This window comes from Salvelinus sp. IW2-2015, linkage group LG27 (genome assembly GCF_002910315.2).
Source record: "Salvelinus sp. IW2-2015 linkage group LG27, ASM291031v2, whole genome shotgun sequence".
NCBI lineage: Eukaryota > Metazoa > Chordata > Actinopteri > Salmoniformes > Salmonidae > Salvelinus > Salvelinus sp. IW2-2015.
Genome location: NC_036867.1, coordinates 26,237,347 through 26,257,792, shown reverse-complemented (window position 1 = coordinate 26,257,792; position 20,446 = coordinate 26,237,347). Strand labels below are relative to the sequence as shown.

The window sequence follows — 20,446 nt, the reverse complement described above, 5'->3', positions numbered from 1 at the left end:
CCCCGACTGACCCCGTCAGACCCAGCGCTCTGAGTCATTGACTGCAGCTAGCACACTGACACATTCCCACCTGCACAGCTATCACTCATGATCTATGTCATGTTATATAGGCCTTTATACTGTCCAAAAAAGATAGACTGTGTGTGTGTGTTTGAGAGCCTGTGTGTGTGTATTTAGCGTGTGTGGAGGTGTGTGTTTCCTCCTCTGGTGTCCTGACTCCTGACATTCCTGGAATCCTCCACCTCCTCGATGGAGAATCCTGAAACAGGGACACACACATCTTTCAGGGATAGAGGGAATATCAGGGAAACTTCTTCCAATTAGCCTAGCAGCACATGAGCTTTTTTTTCCCTCCGCTGTTTTATAGGCCGGAGATGGGGGGGTGGGGGAGTGGGGTAGTGGGTGGGTGTACCCTTGCTGCGTCTGAGGGGGAGATTAACGGGCAAATGATTTTCTCTTCACATTTTTATATGTTTTACATTTTTCCCCTTGTTCTTGCTGTTTTCCTCCTGTATGTGGATGGATTGATTCACAGTTGACTGGTTGTATTTACGAAGCGACGCGTTACCACGCTCGTTAGATTTTTCACAGGTCTGCTCTGTGGTGTTCTCTCCCTCCCCTCCCTCTCACCCGTGACACGGATTGTGTTTCCTATGTTTCCCCTGACCGTTGAAAGGGGGAATAACGAAGGTCTGGAATAGGGGTGTGTGTGTGTATATGTGTGTTCACAGTTGACCCTCCATGTTTATGGTCCAACACATTTTTGCTCTCCTCTGCTGAACAACCTCCTTCATTGATGCGTACATCCACTTTCTTCCAGGTCCAACAACCTACTATCCCATACACACATACACACACATTCGTGCATGTGACGGTGGATGCGGTGAGGTGACGAGCAGTGCCTACATTTTTGCTCTCTCCTCTCTCTTCCAGGAAACACCGGATGCCTATACCATGAATCCTGGAAAGAGACAGCTTAGACTGGGAGTGAGGAGTTAGACAGAGGAGAGGAAAGTAGAGGAGCGGAGAGGAGTGACCAGAACCCTACGCTCTACTCTACCCCTACCGGCTGCTGCGGTGCCACTCTCAAACCCCACTGTGATATTCCACAGCCAGGCAGGAACCATGCCGGCCCTGGCCACCGGATCTGGAAATGACTCAGGTACTGATGTGATGGGATGAACTCTGTTCCCTATTCACTATTCACTTTCTCCTACCCACTATATCCACCGAACCATATCCCTTTCATCCACTGCGCTGAACTCTGTGCCCTTTAGGCTGTACACACTCAACCCGGCTCCTTATTCCCATGTGTTGAAATCTGTCTCTCCTGTAGGTATGACAAAGAAGCCTTGTAGTACCCACTATATCCTCTGAACCTGTTGGGCTTCATCCACGGCTCTGAACTCAGTTACAACGACTACACTGAACCTTGTCTCCTCTGAGTACCATCCTCGACCCCAACTTAAATGAAGTCTGTCATCCATAGGCTATACACTGAAATGTAGTGTCTCCTCATATCTACTGCACTGATCTCTATCCCCTGGGCATTACAACAAACCCTATCCCCTACAGTACATTTACAACACTGTACCCTATCCCTAATGCATTACAATGGCACAGTGACGTGATTCACTACTCTTCTGATGCTCTCCTTCAGGCCCCACAGGTCTCATAAGGTCTCACAGGTGTTCACGGCAGACCTAATGTCAAACACACACACACACACACAACACACACACCACACACCACCACACACACACACAACACACACACACACAACACCACACACACCCACACACACACAACACACACCACGAGGACACACACACCACACACAACACACATCACCACACACCACCACATTCACGACTCTGTCTGTCTCTGAGTGATAATGTCTAACACATACGTCCTCCCGCCATGTGTCAGTGACTCTGTCTGCCTCGTTGTGGTGATGTCAGAGAGGGGAACATGTCAGGTCTGTCAACACGCAGACAGAAGATGTCAGGGGTCAGAGGTTAGGGGTCAACCCTTGCTCCAATTGGAGCCTGTCTCCTTGTCTATGAGTGTGCATGCATGTGTGTGCGAGTGTTTGTGTGCAGATGCATCCACCTCTTCAAATCAAATGTTATTGGTCACATACACATGTTTAGCAGATGTTATTGCAGGTGTACCTCTTCCCTCTCTCAACTCTCTCTCAACCACAACCCAACAAAGAGGAGCAAAAGGACAAAGGGGTGGGCGAAAAAGAGATGGGGGACGAACGAACGACAGACGCAGGGAAAAAACAAAAATTGATGGATAAAGAGTGTGTTTGTCTCGGCTGTCCAGACATTGACAGAGTTTACGTACCCATTGTGGAAATTCGTATAGACAAAGTGAAAAGCCAGACCATCAATTACTATTATAGTCATTTTAGGCWATTACTGGCAAAGACCATGTTTCCAAATAAAACATGTAAGGACTCTCCCCTCCGTCCCATCTCTCCATCCATCCTCATCGATCGTCCAGTTAGAGCGTTACGTTTGAAATGCGTAGAACCACGTGCCATAGAGCTGTGTGGTGTGAAGCAAGGAGAATGTTGTGACTGAGGTTAGGATTGCTGCTCTAGTGACATATTTCTCACCCTGTGACAACTTGTGTCTGGTAACACTAATGTCACAACWACAGGGTTGTTAGAGTGGTCTCAGCTCTGTAAGGAAGGTGAGAGACTGAGGTTTATCTGGTGTAGTGACAGGTTCCACGCCCTGTGACCACCTGCGATGTTACAGGAAGGAGCATTGTAGAGTGGATTGTGTGAGTGGTTTCAGCCCAGTGAGGAAGGTGATAGACAGAGGTAAATAATTGTGTGTAAATTGTCATCTTAGCAGCGAGTTAGGTGACATGGAGAATTAGGAGGTGCAGCTGTMTAGGTGAGGAGGCGCGAGGGGGACAAATACAGGTGTATTTATGCATTGGTATTTGGAATGGAATTTTTCATGAGGTTCTGGTAATATCGATTACATGTATACTACATGACCAAAAGTATGTGGACARCTGTTCGTCTAACATCTCATTCCAAAGTCATGGGCATTAATATGGAGTTGGTSCCCCCTTTGCTGCTATAACAGCCTCCKCTCTACTGGGAATTCTTCCACTAGATGTTGGAACATTGCTGCAGGGACTTGCTTCCATTCAGCCACAAGAGCATTAGTGAGGTCGGGCACTGATGTTGGGCGATTAAGCCTGGCACACAGTCGCTGTTCCAATTCATCCCAAAGGTGTTCGATGGGGTTGAGGTCAGGGCTCTGTGCAGGCCAGTCAAGTTCTTCCACACTGATCTCAACAAACCATTTCTGTATGGATCTCACTTTGTGCACGGTGGCATTGTCATGCTGAAACAGGAAAGGGCCTTCCCCAAACTCTTACCACAAAGTTAGAAGCACAGAATCGTCTAGAATGTTATTGTATGCTGTAGCGTTAAGATTTCCCTTTACTGGAACTAAGGGYCCTAGCCCAAACCATGAAATATAGCCCCAGACCATTATTCCTCCTCCACCAAACTTTACAGTTGGCGCTATGCATGAGGGCAGGTAGCGTTCTCCTGGCATCTGCCAAACCCAGATTCGTCCGTCAGACTGCCAGATGGTGAAGCGTGATTCATCAKTCCAGAGAACTCGTTTCCACTGCTCCAGAGTCCAATGGCGGTGAGCCGACTCTTGGCATTGTGCATGGTGATTTTAGGCTTGTGTGCCGCTGCTCGTCCATGGAAACCCATTTCATGAAGCTCCTGACGAACAGTTATTGTGCTGACGTTGCTTCCAGAGGCAGTTTGGAACARGGTAGTGAGTGTTGCAACCGAGGACAGARGATTTTTACACCCTAAGCGCTTCAGCACTCGGCAGTCCAGTTCTGTGAGCTTGTGTGGTCTAACACTTTGCGGCTGAGCTGTTGTTTCTCCTTGATGTTTCCACTTCACAATAACAGCACTTACAGTGACGAGGACACTCTGGCGGGCAGAAATTTGACTAACTGACTTGTTGGAAGGTGGCATCTATGACAGTACCACGTTAAAAGTCACTGAGCTCTTCAGTAAGGCCATTCACTGCCATTGTTTTTCTATGGAGATTACATGGCTGTGTGCTAGATTTTCTACACCTGTCAGCAAAGGGTGCGGCTGAAATAGCCAAATCCACTAATTTGAAGGGGTGTCCACATAAATGTTGTGTTGTGTGTGTGTATATAGTGTATATTAAGTATTCCGCCAATTTGTAGACATGAAGAAATAATAGATATTAGTGACCAGTATTTCCTGTCATATTTTCACAACAGTATCTCTGCGTCTTTCAGTGCTGCTGTGTTGCTGGTAGGTAGCTCGGTGTTCGGCTCTGTGTCGAGCCACAAGTGACAGGCAGGTGATCGAACATTTCTGACCTCCTACTCTATGACGCCTCTAACAGCACAGCCGATCACCAGGGTTATGTGGCTCACCGGAGAAGAGAGCAGCCAAGCATTTCCTCACTCTGTCTGGAACCAGATCTCCCAAAGCCTCTTAATGATAAAGAGAACCACAACTAGAGATTATTAATGCTTAAGTTATTTCCCTCCACGTGTAAAAGACTGAGCTGAGCACAGCATTCTTCTGATGTCTCTGTTGGGGCTGTGTGTCATATGTGGGACTAGCGCGCATTCATGGTGATGTGTATCTTATGGGTGTCGTTGTAACATTCTGCGTGACATTCGGTGAATAAATATGGTGTGGACTAAACGGACGGAACAGAAGGCGCTCCCTACTTAGGATCATGCTGTTTTATCTCTCTCCTCTCTCTCTCTGTCCCTCGTGCTCCACTGAATTTTTCTTTTTCTCTCTCTCTCTCTCTCTCCTCTCTCTCTCTCTCTCTCTCTCTCTCTCTCTCTCCTTTCGCTCTCTCCTTCTCCTCTCTCTCTCTCCTCTTGCTGTCTTCTCTCTACTCTTCTCTTACACCAGCGTCTGCTCGGCTCAAAAAAACAGGCCTCTCTCGCAAATTAAGATCTAATAAATTAAACTAATAATGAAAAAATTTGCCTTAAAAAACGGAAAACTGGCCTCTAAAATATGACTGCGGGGGAGCTGAACGTTGGAAACAACGTGTGGCTTTGAGAGTTTTACAGTTTTTTCCAACTGCTTAACACGTTTCAAACTGTCTCTTTTTCAAAACACGCTACACACAATTCCCAAACTGCACACAACAATAATGCAAAATGCAATCTCCTTCAAAATGTAACACTGCATTCAAAATGCCAAAAACTGTCAGAATGAAGTCTTTGTCAAATGCTTTACTAATAGTACATTTTTGGATATACATGTAAACACTGTGTTCTAACATCTAAGCTCTTTGGTTTTCATAGGCTCTATATCTACATTTCAAACAATGTTCTACAGTGAGTAATACTGCTGAGAGGGGTAACAAGTACACTGTAACACCAATGCAATGGAGAACAGAAAATATTTATTAGCCAAACTTACTGTTATACGTAGCATACCACAAAACCATAAACATATGTTAACCAAAAGTATTATTCTTAGAATACAGTAAGACACACATTGTGTGTGGTGGGTCCCGGGGGGCAGTCCAGTGGGTGGGGGGGCAGTCACCAGTGCTAAGCTACGCTTCATCTCTTCTCCGGCCTGGGTCTGGCCACATACTTCGTCCACATCACAAGATACGTTTTCTCTTGCCAAACGATGGGGAGTATCTCCTAGCCTGGCGTATCCAACCTTGGACGAGGGCAACCTCTATGTCCCACATGCGTCCTCCATTGCCTGGAGAAGCGGCATGGGCATAGTGTTGGCGATCATACACTTTCCAGCGCCAGGCTGAGAGATTCCTATGGTTTAGACAAGGTGAATATGGGGGTAGGTTACAAAACTACAATTGTGGATGGGTGGCAAACCGTTTTGGACCGAACAGCCCGGTGAAACTAACATTGCCCATTAAAACCACAAATTTAGCAGGCTCTGATCTGGATCAGGGACAAGCGTTGTGTAAATTGCATCCAGAAAAGTGAGATATGGCCGGTGTTGTACGGACCAGTGTGGCATTGTGATGGAGACCCCGTTTTGAGTGATGGCAGCGCACACTAGTTATATTATTGAGTTCATCCACATAAATAAATTAATGGCGAATTACATGGGCATCCAACTCCCAATACTCTCGTAAAAGAAAAAGGATATACAGATGGAGTAATATTGTATGTCTGAAGTCTGGAAGTAGTGTTGCATATTTACCTCTACAAGTCATGTCGCATATTCTTGACTCCGTCAGAGTTTCTCTCAAATGGCACCTTGTAAAGTTGTTTCATCGTCACTCGGTGCGTTGAGGATGCGTTGTATGGTTGACAGGCTTACAGCATTGATGTTTGTTTAATATGGTGTCATTATTCAAGATATGCTCTCTTATCTCTCGATCCTAATTGCTATTTTTGGCCAAAACCATATTTAATTGCAGTCTCTTGTACATCTGTAAACAAGCATTCCTCCTCCATGATGTCTTTGCCTTCTCACTCTGTACAGATTCAAACACAGTATGTGTTCAGTTGTGATTCAATAGGAACTGTAAACAATGTACAAAAAAAAGTAGTACAGCATGATAACCAACCTCATTCATTCAATGCAGTGCAGTAAATGGATGGCTTAGAGTTACAAATGTTTATGCAATACTATGCAGTCATACGTATTTTACAGTACATTACTGTAATGCTAAAATAGTCATTTGATAGTTGCATACTTGTTCTCATTTCTGAAGGTTCGAATTATGGACGCCACTGTAAATCGACTCAAGTTGGGCTGGACTCTCAGTCCAGCCTCTCTGATGGTCAAACCGTGGTTGATCACATGATCAACAAGTGTTGCCCTAATCTCATCAGAGATGGCTCTCCTTCCTTCTCTTCTTTGCCCTCGTCCTCTTCTTCCTCTTCCTCTCCCTCCTACTCCTTTTGCTCTCTGTCCATTGTTGGCATCCATTGTTCAAAACAGGTCATCTGACCTTTTGACCTATTTATAGGCCTATACTACAGTAAAGCAGTGATTGGTTAGTGATCAGTTAAGCTATTAGTGTTTGCACATGTGAGGAGTGTGTGTGTGACCTGGTGAAAAACCAGGTCACTTCCTGTTAGATTTTTGTGTTTTAGGTAGAGAATTGTGTGTAGTGTTTTGAAAAAAGTGTTTTATGCAATTGACAATTGAGTCAAAGGCTGAGAAATAGCTTATGGTTTTGGATATTTGGTGTGTAGTTTTGCACTTTGAGTGAGGGGTTTCAAAAATCGTGTGACATGAAAAGATTTTGTGTGTAAGCAGTTGGAAAAAACTGTAATAAATACTTTGGAAGCCGATTTAAGGAGGCGTGTGGTTGTTGGAGCTGGCCCGATGCTTGTGTTGAAAACACTTTTCAAATCTGTGAGGAGAAGGAATGTGTCCCCAGGAGAGAGAGTGGGAGAGAAAGAGACCGATAGCAGGACCGACTGCTAGGACTGATTTCAATGACCTGCTTTATTGGCTGCTGTTTTCTGCGCATGGGACCTGATACACACACACACAAACTCACACACTCATTAATTGACATTCTCACAGAGCGTCCAAGCGGCAGGAAATTATGTTTTAATTGCGCAGGGTTGATCACAGTGGGATGTCCGAGAGGTGTGTCACAGTGCCAGTCCGGTTTGCTTAACACGCAACTTCAACACTTGTCTAACAGCTTCACTGGACAGGGTTTCTGTTACTTCCTCTCTTCCTCTCCAGACGAGCAGTGTTTTAATAATCTCTCCCCGTCCTCTTCCTCCACCTCATACTTCTCTTCCTCCCACTCCTCCTCATCCACCTTCTCCTCCACCTCCTCTTCCTCCTTCTCCGCTTGCGGAATTGTAGAGTTTTATTGCAGTCCCAGCTAGGGGAGTTATAGTACACTATTACACCTCCGGTTCAGTGTAACAGATGGAACTAGTAGCCTGTCTGTCTGTCTAACTACAAGCTGTCCCTCCTCGTATATTTAAAAAATATTCTCACTGAGATTAAATTAGAGATATTTGTTTACGCTTTGTGTCTGTGGATGTGTAACTGGGAAGAGGGTAATGATGTGATATTCCACTATGTGTCTGCGTGCAGTCAGCTGAGCTCTAGAGTAGAGAGTAATGATCTGAAGGTGCTCGGGGGAGTAAGTGAAGCAGGGAAGCCGCGCGGTGGTCGGTCGGTTGCTGGGTCGCCTTGACTCTTTAACCTCCCGTTCCTGAATTTCAGCATCTGTCTGATGTACGCTACAGATGCTGCTAGCCTGTCTCTGACTGCTCTCCTGGAGCGTGCGTGGAAGTGTTCTGCCTCTTCTGGTGTGTGCTCTGTGGGGGTGTTTGGTCCTGATAGCCCCATTTCCTCCCTCTGTCTGTGGGTAGATGGTTGTGGCCTCTCCCCTGTGAAGGAGGAAGGGGTGGGGGTCCAGCCTAACCTCTAGGGGGCTGGGTTTACCTCCCTCCACAGAGGAAGGCTGGGGTGAATGTTTCTGAATGGACAAGAGTATTCTTGCTAGCTATACCTTCTTACACTCTGTCTACAGTGAGACTAGATGACGGTAGCTTGATGTCTTCTAAGACCCTTAGCAGCCAGACTAGAGGTGGTTAATTTAATGATGTGGTTGCTCTGTGCCCTTTTACACACTTTCACTAATGTTACAATAACAGTTCTATACCTTTAGTGGGACATTAGTGTTTGATTACGATCCAGCTGAGGCCGTTGACAAACTCATCTTTGATGTCTCATCACAATGCCCTGTTAACTGTCCATCAGAGTCCGGCCCAGCACCAGCATCCATCTACCTTCTGACAGGCTCATCTCAAGACCCTGGCTGCGTCCCAAATGGCACCCRATCCCCTATATAGTACACTACTTTGGGCCCTGGTCAAATGTAGTGCACTATATTATTGTGAATAGCGGGCCATTTGGGACACATACTCTGATTGCATGTTTCTCACTGAAAATGTGGCTGTCACCAGACTGTAGTGCCGCTCTTATTGAAGCCTCCCCCGGACTACAGCTTTTCATACGCTATCAGAAAAGGGAAAAAGGGTGGGGAGACGGCCTCTATTTTTACTAATGCTCTCAGCTGTAAGGACATTTCATTTGGCAACTTTGGGATTTTTGAGCATCATGCTATAATGTTTAAATGTCAACCACCAGTGCTGGCCATAACTCTGTATAGGCCACCAAAGTACTGCCCCACTTTCTTGAACTATTGTCTATTGACCTTGAGAACTATGATAAAATCATTGTGTTGMATGATTTTAATATGTATGTTTAGCATAAGACTGACTCCAAGGCCATTGCATTTATGGATCTTTTGAGCTCTATGGACTTTATCCAACACGTTACTCGGCACACCCTGGTTTTTACCATGGGGCTTTCTATTGACATACGACTGTGTATTTTTTACAACTTTGTTGCCCATAGCACAGGGTAATACTGAACACAATATTAAGAAACGCTATCTTACCWCTGAAGTTGCTACAGATTTTATTGGGTGTATGAACAGTACTCAACCACCTATTCTGCCTTCTCCTGTGATGATTTAGGTGATAACTTTAATAGCAAATTAAAGGCAACCATTGATGCCATAGCTCCAGTAAAGTTGAAAAAGGACACATCGAAACAGAGAGCCCCTTTGATGAGTGAGGAAACTAATCAATTAAAGAGAAACTGCAGAACGGAAGTGGAGAAAGTCAAAGTTGCAGGTCCAGTATGATATTCAGAGAGAGCAACTTGGCATGTATAACAAGGCAATTAGAAATGCCAGATGGGCTCATTTTTCTAACTTGATCACTATTAATCAGAATAATTTGAAAGTGCACTTCTCAACCATTGATGGCCTGATAAATCCTACACCCACAAACCTATGTGAACTTTCCTCCACATTTAAATGTGATGAATTGGCGGTATATTTCAGAGAGAACCAACATTAGGCTGGGGATYAGTCAAGCAAGACATTTTACATTTTAGTCATACTTGTACTGGTCCCCCGTGGGAGTCAAACTCACAACCCTGGCATTGCAAGCACCATGCTCTACCAACTGAGCCACACAGGATCATGATAATTTTGATATGTGCTCAAGCCAACCACAAAAGGCACTATGGATTTATTTTACCTGGATGACACAGACATGCTCAGGAAAATGATATCACAATTTAAGCATTCCATCTGCCGTCTCGAACATATCCCCACCACCTTATTCAAAACAGTTTTTAATTGCATATCTGAAGTGCAAGCTATTGTTAATCACTCCTTGTTCAGAGGCACTTTCCCCACTGCACTAAAAACTGCTAAGGTGAAACRCCTTCTGAAGAAAAGTAATCTAGATTCTTCAGCTCTTAGCAATTTCGGACAATCTCCAACCTTGCATTCTTAAGCAAAATTCTGGAAAGATTGGTGTTCAAATAATTTTTCTAAGTGCCAACTATATTTTTGAAAAATTCCAATCTGGTTTTCGTGCCCACCACAGCACAGAGACAGCCTTTAGTTAAAGTGGTACATTATCTTAGAGCCAACATAGATGCCAAACAGCTCTCTGTCCTTGTACTCCGAGATTTAAGTGCTGCATTCAACACTGTTGACAATGATGTCCTTCTGGACAGACTGGAGAGYTGGGTTGACCTCTCTGGTCTTGAAAGGCAATAAAGACAAAACACCAGGTAAAAAACCCATGTGTTATTTAAGATTCTGAACAAAATGTTGAATCACACATTAGAAATGTGACCAAAATAGCTTTTTACCACCTGAGGAACATTGCCAAGTTGCAGCCGTTTCTTTCTAGCTGATACAGAGAGACTCATCCATGCTTTTATTACAAGCAGGCTTTTACTACTGTAATTCTCTCCTGTCTGGTCTACCCAAGAAAGCAATTGGTCAACTGCAAAACATACAGAATGCTGCAGCACAGGTACTGACCAAGACCAGACGGAGATCACACATTACACCAGTTTTAAMGTCTCTGCACTGGCTGCCTGTGAGTTTTAGAATTCATATTAAGATTATTCTATTGGTTTTTAAATCAATCCACGATTGTGCACCCCAATAACTTAAAAGCATGTCAGACATGCTTTTAAGTTATGTACCCACTAGGTCCCTCAAGTCTTCTGGCGCTGGCCTTTTAACTATCCCAAAGCCTTTTCCTTAGAGTGCTTTTTTAGTTGTTCAGTTTGTGTAATTCTTTAGTTTTTTTATCTTATGTTTGTTGTGTAGTAAATATTTCAGCTTTAATTTGTCATTGTTTTTTGTTTATTCCTGTAAAGCACATTGCATTGCATTCCATTTCTGAAATGTGCTGTATGAATAAAGCTGATTTGATTTGATGCCCTTTTATTAAAGACCATTAAGGTTTTACTATGTTATTCTGGGCCATACAAGCACGTTCTATCAGGGTTTACTGGTCCGCGGCTGCATTAAAAGATAAGGGGAGTTTGCTTTACACATCTCGGATAGGTGTGGGCTAACCTCGTCCCCGGGCTCGAATTGACAGAGAGAGAGAGACTGGCTGGTGGATGAGATTAGGTGGAGGCTAGATACACCAAACATACACATGGAAATCTATTGAAGACACAACTGCTTTATCAGATACTTTATTTTAATGTCGCTAATGAGTGTGTGTGTGTGTGTTTGGGGGGGGGTGACTGTGTCTCTGTCCGTATGTGTGTGTCTGTCTCTGTCTGTCTGTGATTCCAGTCATCCCCTTCTCTCTTCTCATCCAACCCCTTCTCACTGCTGTCGAACAAGGCAATGTCTGTTTAATAGCCAGGGGTAATGAGAGGCAGATCTCCATATTGTTTATCACTCACTGAGCACCTCAGGCTCTGCCTGCCTTATGGCTTCCACAGACACACACAGGCAGCACAGCTAATAATGGAGCTATGAGGGATATGACAAMAATGGCCATATTCAATTTCTTCCTAGTCTAACAGTACATTTTTCCATTCTGATGTCAAGAATGTAGATTATTTGGAATCTGTGGCGCTGGAGTTGAGCAAGGAGAGAGGGGTGCCGAGTGCGGCTGCGGAGGTTCGCTACGGGAGCACTTTGTTGATTTCCAGCCATTTGTCGTCCTCCCAGACCGTTGCTCCGCTCTGCTCTCTCTCTCTGCCACAGGGATACAGAGCTGAAACACAAGGATTTGTTGCCACTGGAAGCGCTCCCTGTTTCCAGTTACATCACAACCCAAATTTCCACATCACTTTGACTGCGTCTCTAATGGCACCCTATTCCCTATATAGTCTACTACTTTTGACCAGGGACCATAGGATCCCGTTTGCACTATAGGTGATAGGGTGCCAGTTTGAGACGCAGCCTTTAGCAAACCGACCAACGGGGGGGGGGTAAAAAAGAGCAATACAGAGAGGGAACGAGAAGAAGAGGTATTTATTATTATATATAGGGCTTTTTTCCAAAGGGATAATGATATCGTCCGACTGTCCCTTTCTTCCAAAGTACACAGAGTATATAATAGGTCATTTCTGGGTATAGGAGATGCTCACTTGCATTAGAAAGAGGCTGAACACAGCTAGCTTCACAGACCATGTGCACCGCCAGGCCATAAGGCAATCAATGGGAGATTTAATAATGGCATCCCACTGGAGGGAGGGGGGATGGAGGGAGAGAGGTCATCTCTGGGTATAGGTCATGCATGAGAGAGAGGTGAAAAAGAGAGAGCCTGATGGATATAGTAAAGTGGAAGGATGAAAAAATGAATGATGATACCACTGATGAGGCTCTCTGTGTTGCTGTAATTGCGAACAGTCCCTGTCCATGTATAAACTCTAGGGAGGGCAGATGACTTGTCCCAGATCTGTTTGTGTTGTCTTGCCAATTCCTATGGTCATTGTGCTTGGCAAAGACAACGGCCATAGCAGTTGGCAAGACCGCACAAACAGATCTGGTAACAGGCTAGAGGCATAAATCCTGGGGGACTCAGTCAGAGCTGTTTAACTTCTCTGGGATATGTGGGACGCTAACGTCCCACTTGGCCAAAAGCCAGGAAAAATGCAGAGCGCCAAATTCAAATATATTACTATAAAAGTTCAACTTTCATGAAATCACACATGAAAGACACCAAATTAAAGCTACACATGTTGTGAATCCAGCCAACATGTCTGATTTCAAAAAGGATTTACGGCGAAGGCAAAATGATGCTATTATCTGGTTAGCACATTGTAAACAAAGAGAGATAAGCTATTTTCAACCCTGCGGCGCGACACAAAACGCAGAAATTAAAGATAGAATTCATGCCTTACCTTTGGCGAGCTTCTGTTTCTGGCACTCCAATATGTCCCATAAACATCACAAAGACCTTTTGTTCGATTAATTCGCGTCGAGATATATCCAAAATGTTTCATTTATTTTTGGCGCGTTTGATCCAGAAAACACCGGTTCCAACTTGCACAACGTGAATACAAATATCTCAAAAGTTACCTGTAAGCTTTGTCCAAACTTTTCAAACTACTTTTGTAATACAACTTAGTATTTTTTACGTAAATAATCGATAAAATTGAAGACGGATGATCTGTGGTTCAATACCGGAGGAAAACAATGTGTAGCATGCTTTCTGGTCACGCGCCTCTAACAAACAGTACACTTCACTGGAGCCTCATTCTGAACATGGCTACTTCTTCATTTCTCAAAGGAGAAAACCTCAACCAATTTCTAAAGACTGTTGACATCCAGTGGAAGCGATAGGAACTGCAGGAAGGTCCCTTAGAAATCTGGATTCCAATGAAAACTCATTGAAAAGAGTGACCCCAACAACAACAAAAAATCTGAATGGTTGTCCTCTGGGTTTTGCCTGCCAAATAAGTTCTGTTATAGTCACAGGCATGATTCAAACAGTTTTAGAAACTTCAGAGTGTTTTCTATCCAATACTAATAATAATATGCATATATTAGCATCTGGGACTGAGTAGGAGGCAGTTTACTCTGGGCACGCTTTTCATCCAAACGTGAAAATGCTGCCCCCTATCCACAATAAYTTAATCTAGGTTCATGTGGGAAAAGTTTACATTGTCTCATTGTAGACAACTAATCAATTTGTATATTATTTAAAAGATCCACTTAAGAAGGTAAATCTGGCAATTTTACTTATTAGTTKAATTGAATGAGACATCTACATCCGTCTGGATATCATAAGTAACCACTTGGGTGTCACCTGAATAATTCTTCTTGAAGGAATGTACTGGAGATTCTTCAGAGGTCACTGATAGCACACGCTGAAATCAAACAGAAGTACAGTACAGTACAAAGGGCGGGACTACCGTCGCGCAAGGCGGAGGAATTTCAACGTGACATAGGAAAAACAAAATGGCTGTTTTCCCTTTGTTAGCTTAGCATCACGTGCAAGCTAATCCTACTTTGTACACTTTCAGGCATAACATATGATTCCCTTCAGCAAGGGAAAAGTTTTACTTATAACGTATTATATTCAAACCATTTTCGGCGTTATTTTAACGGTGTTTTAACCGGAACAATCGGCAAACAACAAAATGCACCATGGTCTACACGCATGTGTCACGTTTTACTAGGTGTGGAAGGTAGGAGTCAGGCGCAGAGASCAGAGGGTTCAATAATAGAKAATTTATTTTCTCCGTCACAWAAACAGTCACGCCAAACACAGGGCGCAGCAACACTGACCCGCCCAAACACACAGGGCAAAACGATCCGGAGAGAAAATACATCCAACACCGACAGTGAACAAACAAAATAATCCCGCACAAACCCCAGCGGGCCTAACAGGTTTACATAGACCAGAAATCAAGAAACACAAAAGAAACAGGTGCAACTAATAAGACTAAACCAACAGACAAGGGAAAAAGGGATCGGTGGCGGCTAGTAGGCCGGTGACGACGACCGCSGAGCGCCGCCCGAACAGGCAGGGGAGCCACCCACGGAGGGAGTCGTGACAGCATGGAAACGCCGCGAGAGAGATAATTATTGCTGGTCAAGCTAATATCTACTCAATTTCAATCGGCTGGCTCTTTGTCCTCGTTCGAGAAATTAATTTATAACCGAGCCTACCCTCTTCTGAAATGCGGGAGACAGAAATAGCACTATGCTTGGCCAAACGCTCTATTTCTCAAAGTTCTATAAGTAGCTGGATCGTGTCCTAGTACTAGAAATGTATAGCTAACGCTACCCACTGGCTACGTCAGAGAACAACACGGAGGCAGCCTCTAGAACACACACACACGGCTCACCAACTCCTGTCTACAACTCCAATTGTATATAGGCTGAATCAAAATGAAATTGCATGTCATATTTTAGATTCCTCGCACGGGGGGTCATAATGTCGTGTCTTTACTATGGATTAAATGATATGACATGCTATTTTATCCCTTTTTTATTTTTTTAAACCTTTGTTACAAAACAAAGGAGATGATTGTGGACTTCAGGAAACAGCAGAGGGAGCACCCCCCTATCCACATCGACGGGACAGTAGTGGAGAGGGTAGTAAGTTTTAAGTTCCTCGGTGTACACATCACGGACAAACTGAATTGGTCCACCCACACAGACATTGTTGTGAAGAAGGCGCGGAGCAGCGCCTTTTCAACCTCAGGAGGCTGAAGAAATTTGGCTTGTCACCAAAAGCACTCACAAACTTCTACAGATGCACAATCGAGAGCATCCTGTCGGGCTGTATCACCGCCTGGTACGGCAACTGCTCCGCCACAACCGTAAGGCTCTCCAGAGGGTAGTGAGGTCTGCACAACGCATCACCGGGGGCAAACTACCTGCCCTCCAGGACACCTACTCCACCCGATGTCACAGGAAGGCCAAAAGATCATCAAGGACAACAACCACCCGAGCCACTGCCTGTTCACCCCGCTATCATCCAGAAGGCGAGGTCAGTACAGGTGCATCAAAGCAGGGACCGAGAGACTGGAAAAACAGCTTCTATCTCAAGGCCATCAGACTGTTAAACAGCCACCACTAACATTTAGTGGCCGCTGCCAACATACTGACTCAACTCCAGCCACTTTAATAATGGGAATTGATGGAAATTTATGTAAAAATGTATCACTAGCCACTTTAAAACATGCCACTTAATATAATGTTTACATACCCTACATTACTCATCTCATATGTACAGTGGGAGAACAAGTATTAATACACTGCCGATTTTGCAGGTTTTCCTACTTACAAAGCATGTAGAGGTCTGTAATTTTATTCATAGGTACACTTCAACTGTGAGAACGCAATCTAAACAAAAATCCAGAAAATCACATTGTATGATTTTTAAGTAATTAATTAGCATTTTATTGCATGACATAAGTATTTTGATCACCTACCAACAGTAAGAATCCGGCTCTCATAGACCTGTTAGTTTTTCTTTAAGAAGCCCTCCTGTTCTCCACTCATTACCGTATTAACTGCACCTGTTTGAACTTGTTACCTGTATAAAAGACACCTGTCCACACAACTCAATCAAACAGACTCCAACCTCTCCACAATGGCCAAGACCAGAGAGCTGTGTAAGGACATCAGGGATAAAATTGTAGACCTGCACAAGGCTGGGATGGAATAGGCAAGCAGCTTTGAGGAAAGGCAACAACTGTTGGCGCAAATATTCGAAATGAAGAAGTTCAAGATCACGGTCAATCACCCTCGGTCTGGGGCTCCATGCAAGATCTCACCTCATGGGGCATCAATGATCATGAGGAAGTGAGGGATCAGCCCAGAACTACACGCAGGACTGGTCAATGACCTGAAGAGAGCTGGGACTACAGTCTCAAAGAAAACCATTAGTAACACACTACGCCGTCATGGATTAAGATCCTGCAGCGCTCGCAAGGTCCCCCTGCTCAAGCCAGCGCATGTCCAGGCCCATCTGAAGTTTGCCAATGACCATCTGGATGATCCAGAGGAGGAATGGGAGAAGGTCATGTGGTCTGATGAGACAAAAATAGAGCTTTTTGGTCTAAACTCCACTCGCCGTGTTGGGAGGAAAGAAGAAGGATGAGTACAACCCCAAGAACACCATCCCAACCGTGAAGCATGGAGGTGGAAACATCATTCTTTTGGGATGCTTTTCTGCAAAGGGGACAGGACGACTGCACTGTATTGAGAGGAGGGTGGATTGGGCCATGTATCGCGAGATCTTGACCAACAACCTCCTTCCCTCAGTAAGAGCATTGAAGATGGGTCGTGGCTGGGTCTTCCAGCATGACAACAACCCAAAACACACAGCCAGGGCAAATAAGGAGTGGCTCCGTAGAAAGCAATCTCAAGGTCCTGGAGTGGCATAGCCAGTCTCCAGACCTGAACCAATAGAAATTATTTGGAGGGAGCTGAAAGTCGTATTGCCCAGCGACTGCCCCGAAACCTGAAGGATCTGGAGAAGTCTGTATGGAGGAGTGGGTCAAAATCCCTGCTGCAGTGTGTGCAAACCTGGTCAAGAACTACAGGAAAACGTACCATCTCTGTAATTGCAAACAAAGGTTTCTGTACCAAATATTTAGTTCTGCTTTTCTGATGTATCAAATACTTATGTCATGCAAAAATGCAAATTAATTACTTAAAAATCATACAATGTGATTTTCTGGATTTTTGTTTTAGATTCCGTCTCCCACAGTTGAAGTGTACCTATTGAAAAATTACAGACCTCTACATGCTTTGTAAGTAGGAAAACCTGCAAAATTGGCAGTGTATCACATACTTGTTCTCTCCCACTGTATATGTATATACTGTACTCTATATCATCTACTGCATCTTGCCATCTTTATGTAATACATGTATCACTAGCCACTTTAAACTATGCCACTTATGTTTATATACCCTACATACTCATCTCATATGTATATACTGTACTCTATACCATCTACTGCATCTTGCCTATGCCGTTCTGTACCATCACTCATTCATATATCTTTTTGTACATATTCTTTATCCATTTACACTTGTGTGTATAAGGTAGTAGTTGTGGAATTGTTAGGTTAGATTACTCGTTGGTTATTACTGCATTGTCGGAACTAGAAGCACAAGCATTTCGCTACACTCGCATTAACATCTGCTAACCATGTGTATGTGACAAATAAAATTTGATTTGATTTGATTTTAACTAGGCAAGTCTAGTTAAAGTCTAGTTGAGCAGGGCATTGACCCTGGATGCTTCTGTGTGTTGCTCTGAATGGGAGTCTGTTGGATGACTGGTATGATGTAGTTGTTGACCGGCTTCACTGCAAGTATAATGTATGTTTCGGATATTCAATTAAAAATGATATATAATTTTTAAAAAGAGCATGAGGTGTGGCTGACGTTAGCCAGCTTGAGCTAGCTACCGAGCTAGCATACGACCTCGGTAGCACATAGTAGATCCTCCATATGACGTTGAGAAATAATACATTGTGGGTAGTTAAGAAGATATCCGTAAATAAGTTAATAAATATGTAATAACCCAAAAATATAACTAAGTTTGTACTTATAGGTAACCAGATCGTGACTACAACTAAGTTACTATGTTGTTACATTGGTGAGTAAAAACTCATGCTTCCTACCCTTTAAAAAGTCTAAGCAATGTAGTACAGAGGCTGTTAGAAAAGGAGGCCACGAATGGCGCAGAGTTCCACTGGCTGCATGTCCTGTCCTGAGCTGTTACAACTAGGGCTGTGGAGGTCACYAAATTTTGTCAGCCAGTGATTGTCAAGCAAATAACTGTCGGTCTCATGGTAATTTACCCTAATTAACATAAACACATTTACCTTCTCCTGGCTTCCACTGATACAGACCTTTGGAACATTTGCATTTTAAAGAGTCTAATAAATCCATGTAATATAGCCTACAGGTCTAAAGAAGCATAATATGAAGAAAATGTAGTCTATTTCAGAAGAACAGAATAGCAGACTCTGAGTTGTCCTTATGTTAGGCCCTGATCTGGCTATGCCAAATGGCTGTGGGCTACACTAGTTCATTTAGCAGACAAGATTTGCTTAGAATTCCGTTGCATTATTTTATATGATTTTATAGTATGAAGAATACAATTGAACAAAGCTGAAATAAAATAGAATTATATTATATTTTCTCCAAACGATTTAAGGGAGTAGGTACAAAGAAATAGGTACTCCTATATGCTTAATTTAGATTTATTAATGTAACTTTAGTTCTACAAACGTTGGGCAATATGTTTCGATTTTTAATACATTGTAAGGCTGCATGATGAGACTCTAATGATGATTCCAAAAAAGTCGCTTYAAAGGCATGAGCMCTGCTTTGTTTTTTTGCGCAGGCTGTACAAACTTTATCAGTCTCTCATTCACAATTTGACAAGCACTTGATAATGACYCYAATTTCACTGCGGCATCCCCTTTGTGTGGCCGTTAATGCACCCTAAAAAAAATCTATGCCTTTTGCGGCCAGTCGCCGTTGTATCCTTGGCTCAGAGTGCTGCGTTGCGTCCTTCTCCCTGAGTGCTGCGCACTCCAAAGCACCTCTCACTCACATGGCTCTCCATAACATGATTGTCAGGACCCCGGTGCGAGAAACAGTCACTAATAATGGCAGAACCCAGAAGATGAGCAGACACAGCAGTACTAGAGATGGTGGTTTAATAAAAAATAGATATCTTCCAAAATACAAAGAAATCCACAAAGTGGTAAAAACAGCAAGGGAAAAAACAAACCTCAAAAGACCAATCCAAAAATACACGAGAACAAAACCAGAGAACCTCTGGAAAATCCAACAAGAGAAAAATGATCACAAAGGCTGGGGCTGGGTGCTAACATACAAACACTGAGCAAGGAACTGAGGAACACACAGGGTTTAAATACTAACAAGGGAATGACTTACAGGTGCAAACATAATTAGGGCAAGAAAAACAAAAGGTACAAAAAAGGTGCAAGGGGGACATCTAGTGAACAAAACCTGAACAGTCCTGGCCAAAACCTGACAATGATCAGGTCTTTCTCACAGGCTACAAGTGAAGAGAGACACATCGGGGACAAAACTGCGCATGTCCACATTTGCTTTCGTCAGCCAGCAAGATGAGTAGGCCTAATGAACAGCAAAAGCAAAAGCACTAGCGTATGTCAATCTATCATCCATAGTACCAAAGCTGACCTATTCTGTGCGATAAATAATATTCACAACATAGTCTGGGAAAGTTGTGGGATGCCATAGATCCCAAAATAATACAACCATGAGCATCCAAAACATATTTTTACGCATTGTGGCTGACGCAACAGATCAGGTTTAGCTTTTAAATGTTGTTCAACTTTAGGCTATTTCTTCATTCCTATAGACGTCAGCTATGACACGCACTTGCAACACGCAGGAGGACAGATAGTTGGCAGCTATTTTAACCCTGAAACACATATGAAAGCGAGCACTCAAGACTTTTATTAACCTGAACACAAGAGACAGTCGTCAGCTATTATCTAGCGAAGCACAGAGCAACACCTCATCCTCCTCTCTCTGTT

At 43.6% G+C, this 20,446-nt stretch overlaps 1 protein-coding gene across 1 annotated transcript in view; it reads left to right on the top strand.

The window, feature by feature from the left end:
* The window catches only part of LOC111953746 (MAGUK p55 subfamily member 7-like), a 255,668-nt gene that overhangs the window by 76,443 nt on the left and 158,779 nt on the right, over positions 1 to 20,446 (top strand). The window contains 1 exon segment of the mRNA XM_070435462.1: positions 934 to 1,162. Within this exon segment, the coding sequence (XP_070291563.1) occupies positions 1,126 to 1,162 (37 nt within the window). The 5' untranslated portion in view covers positions 934 to 1,125.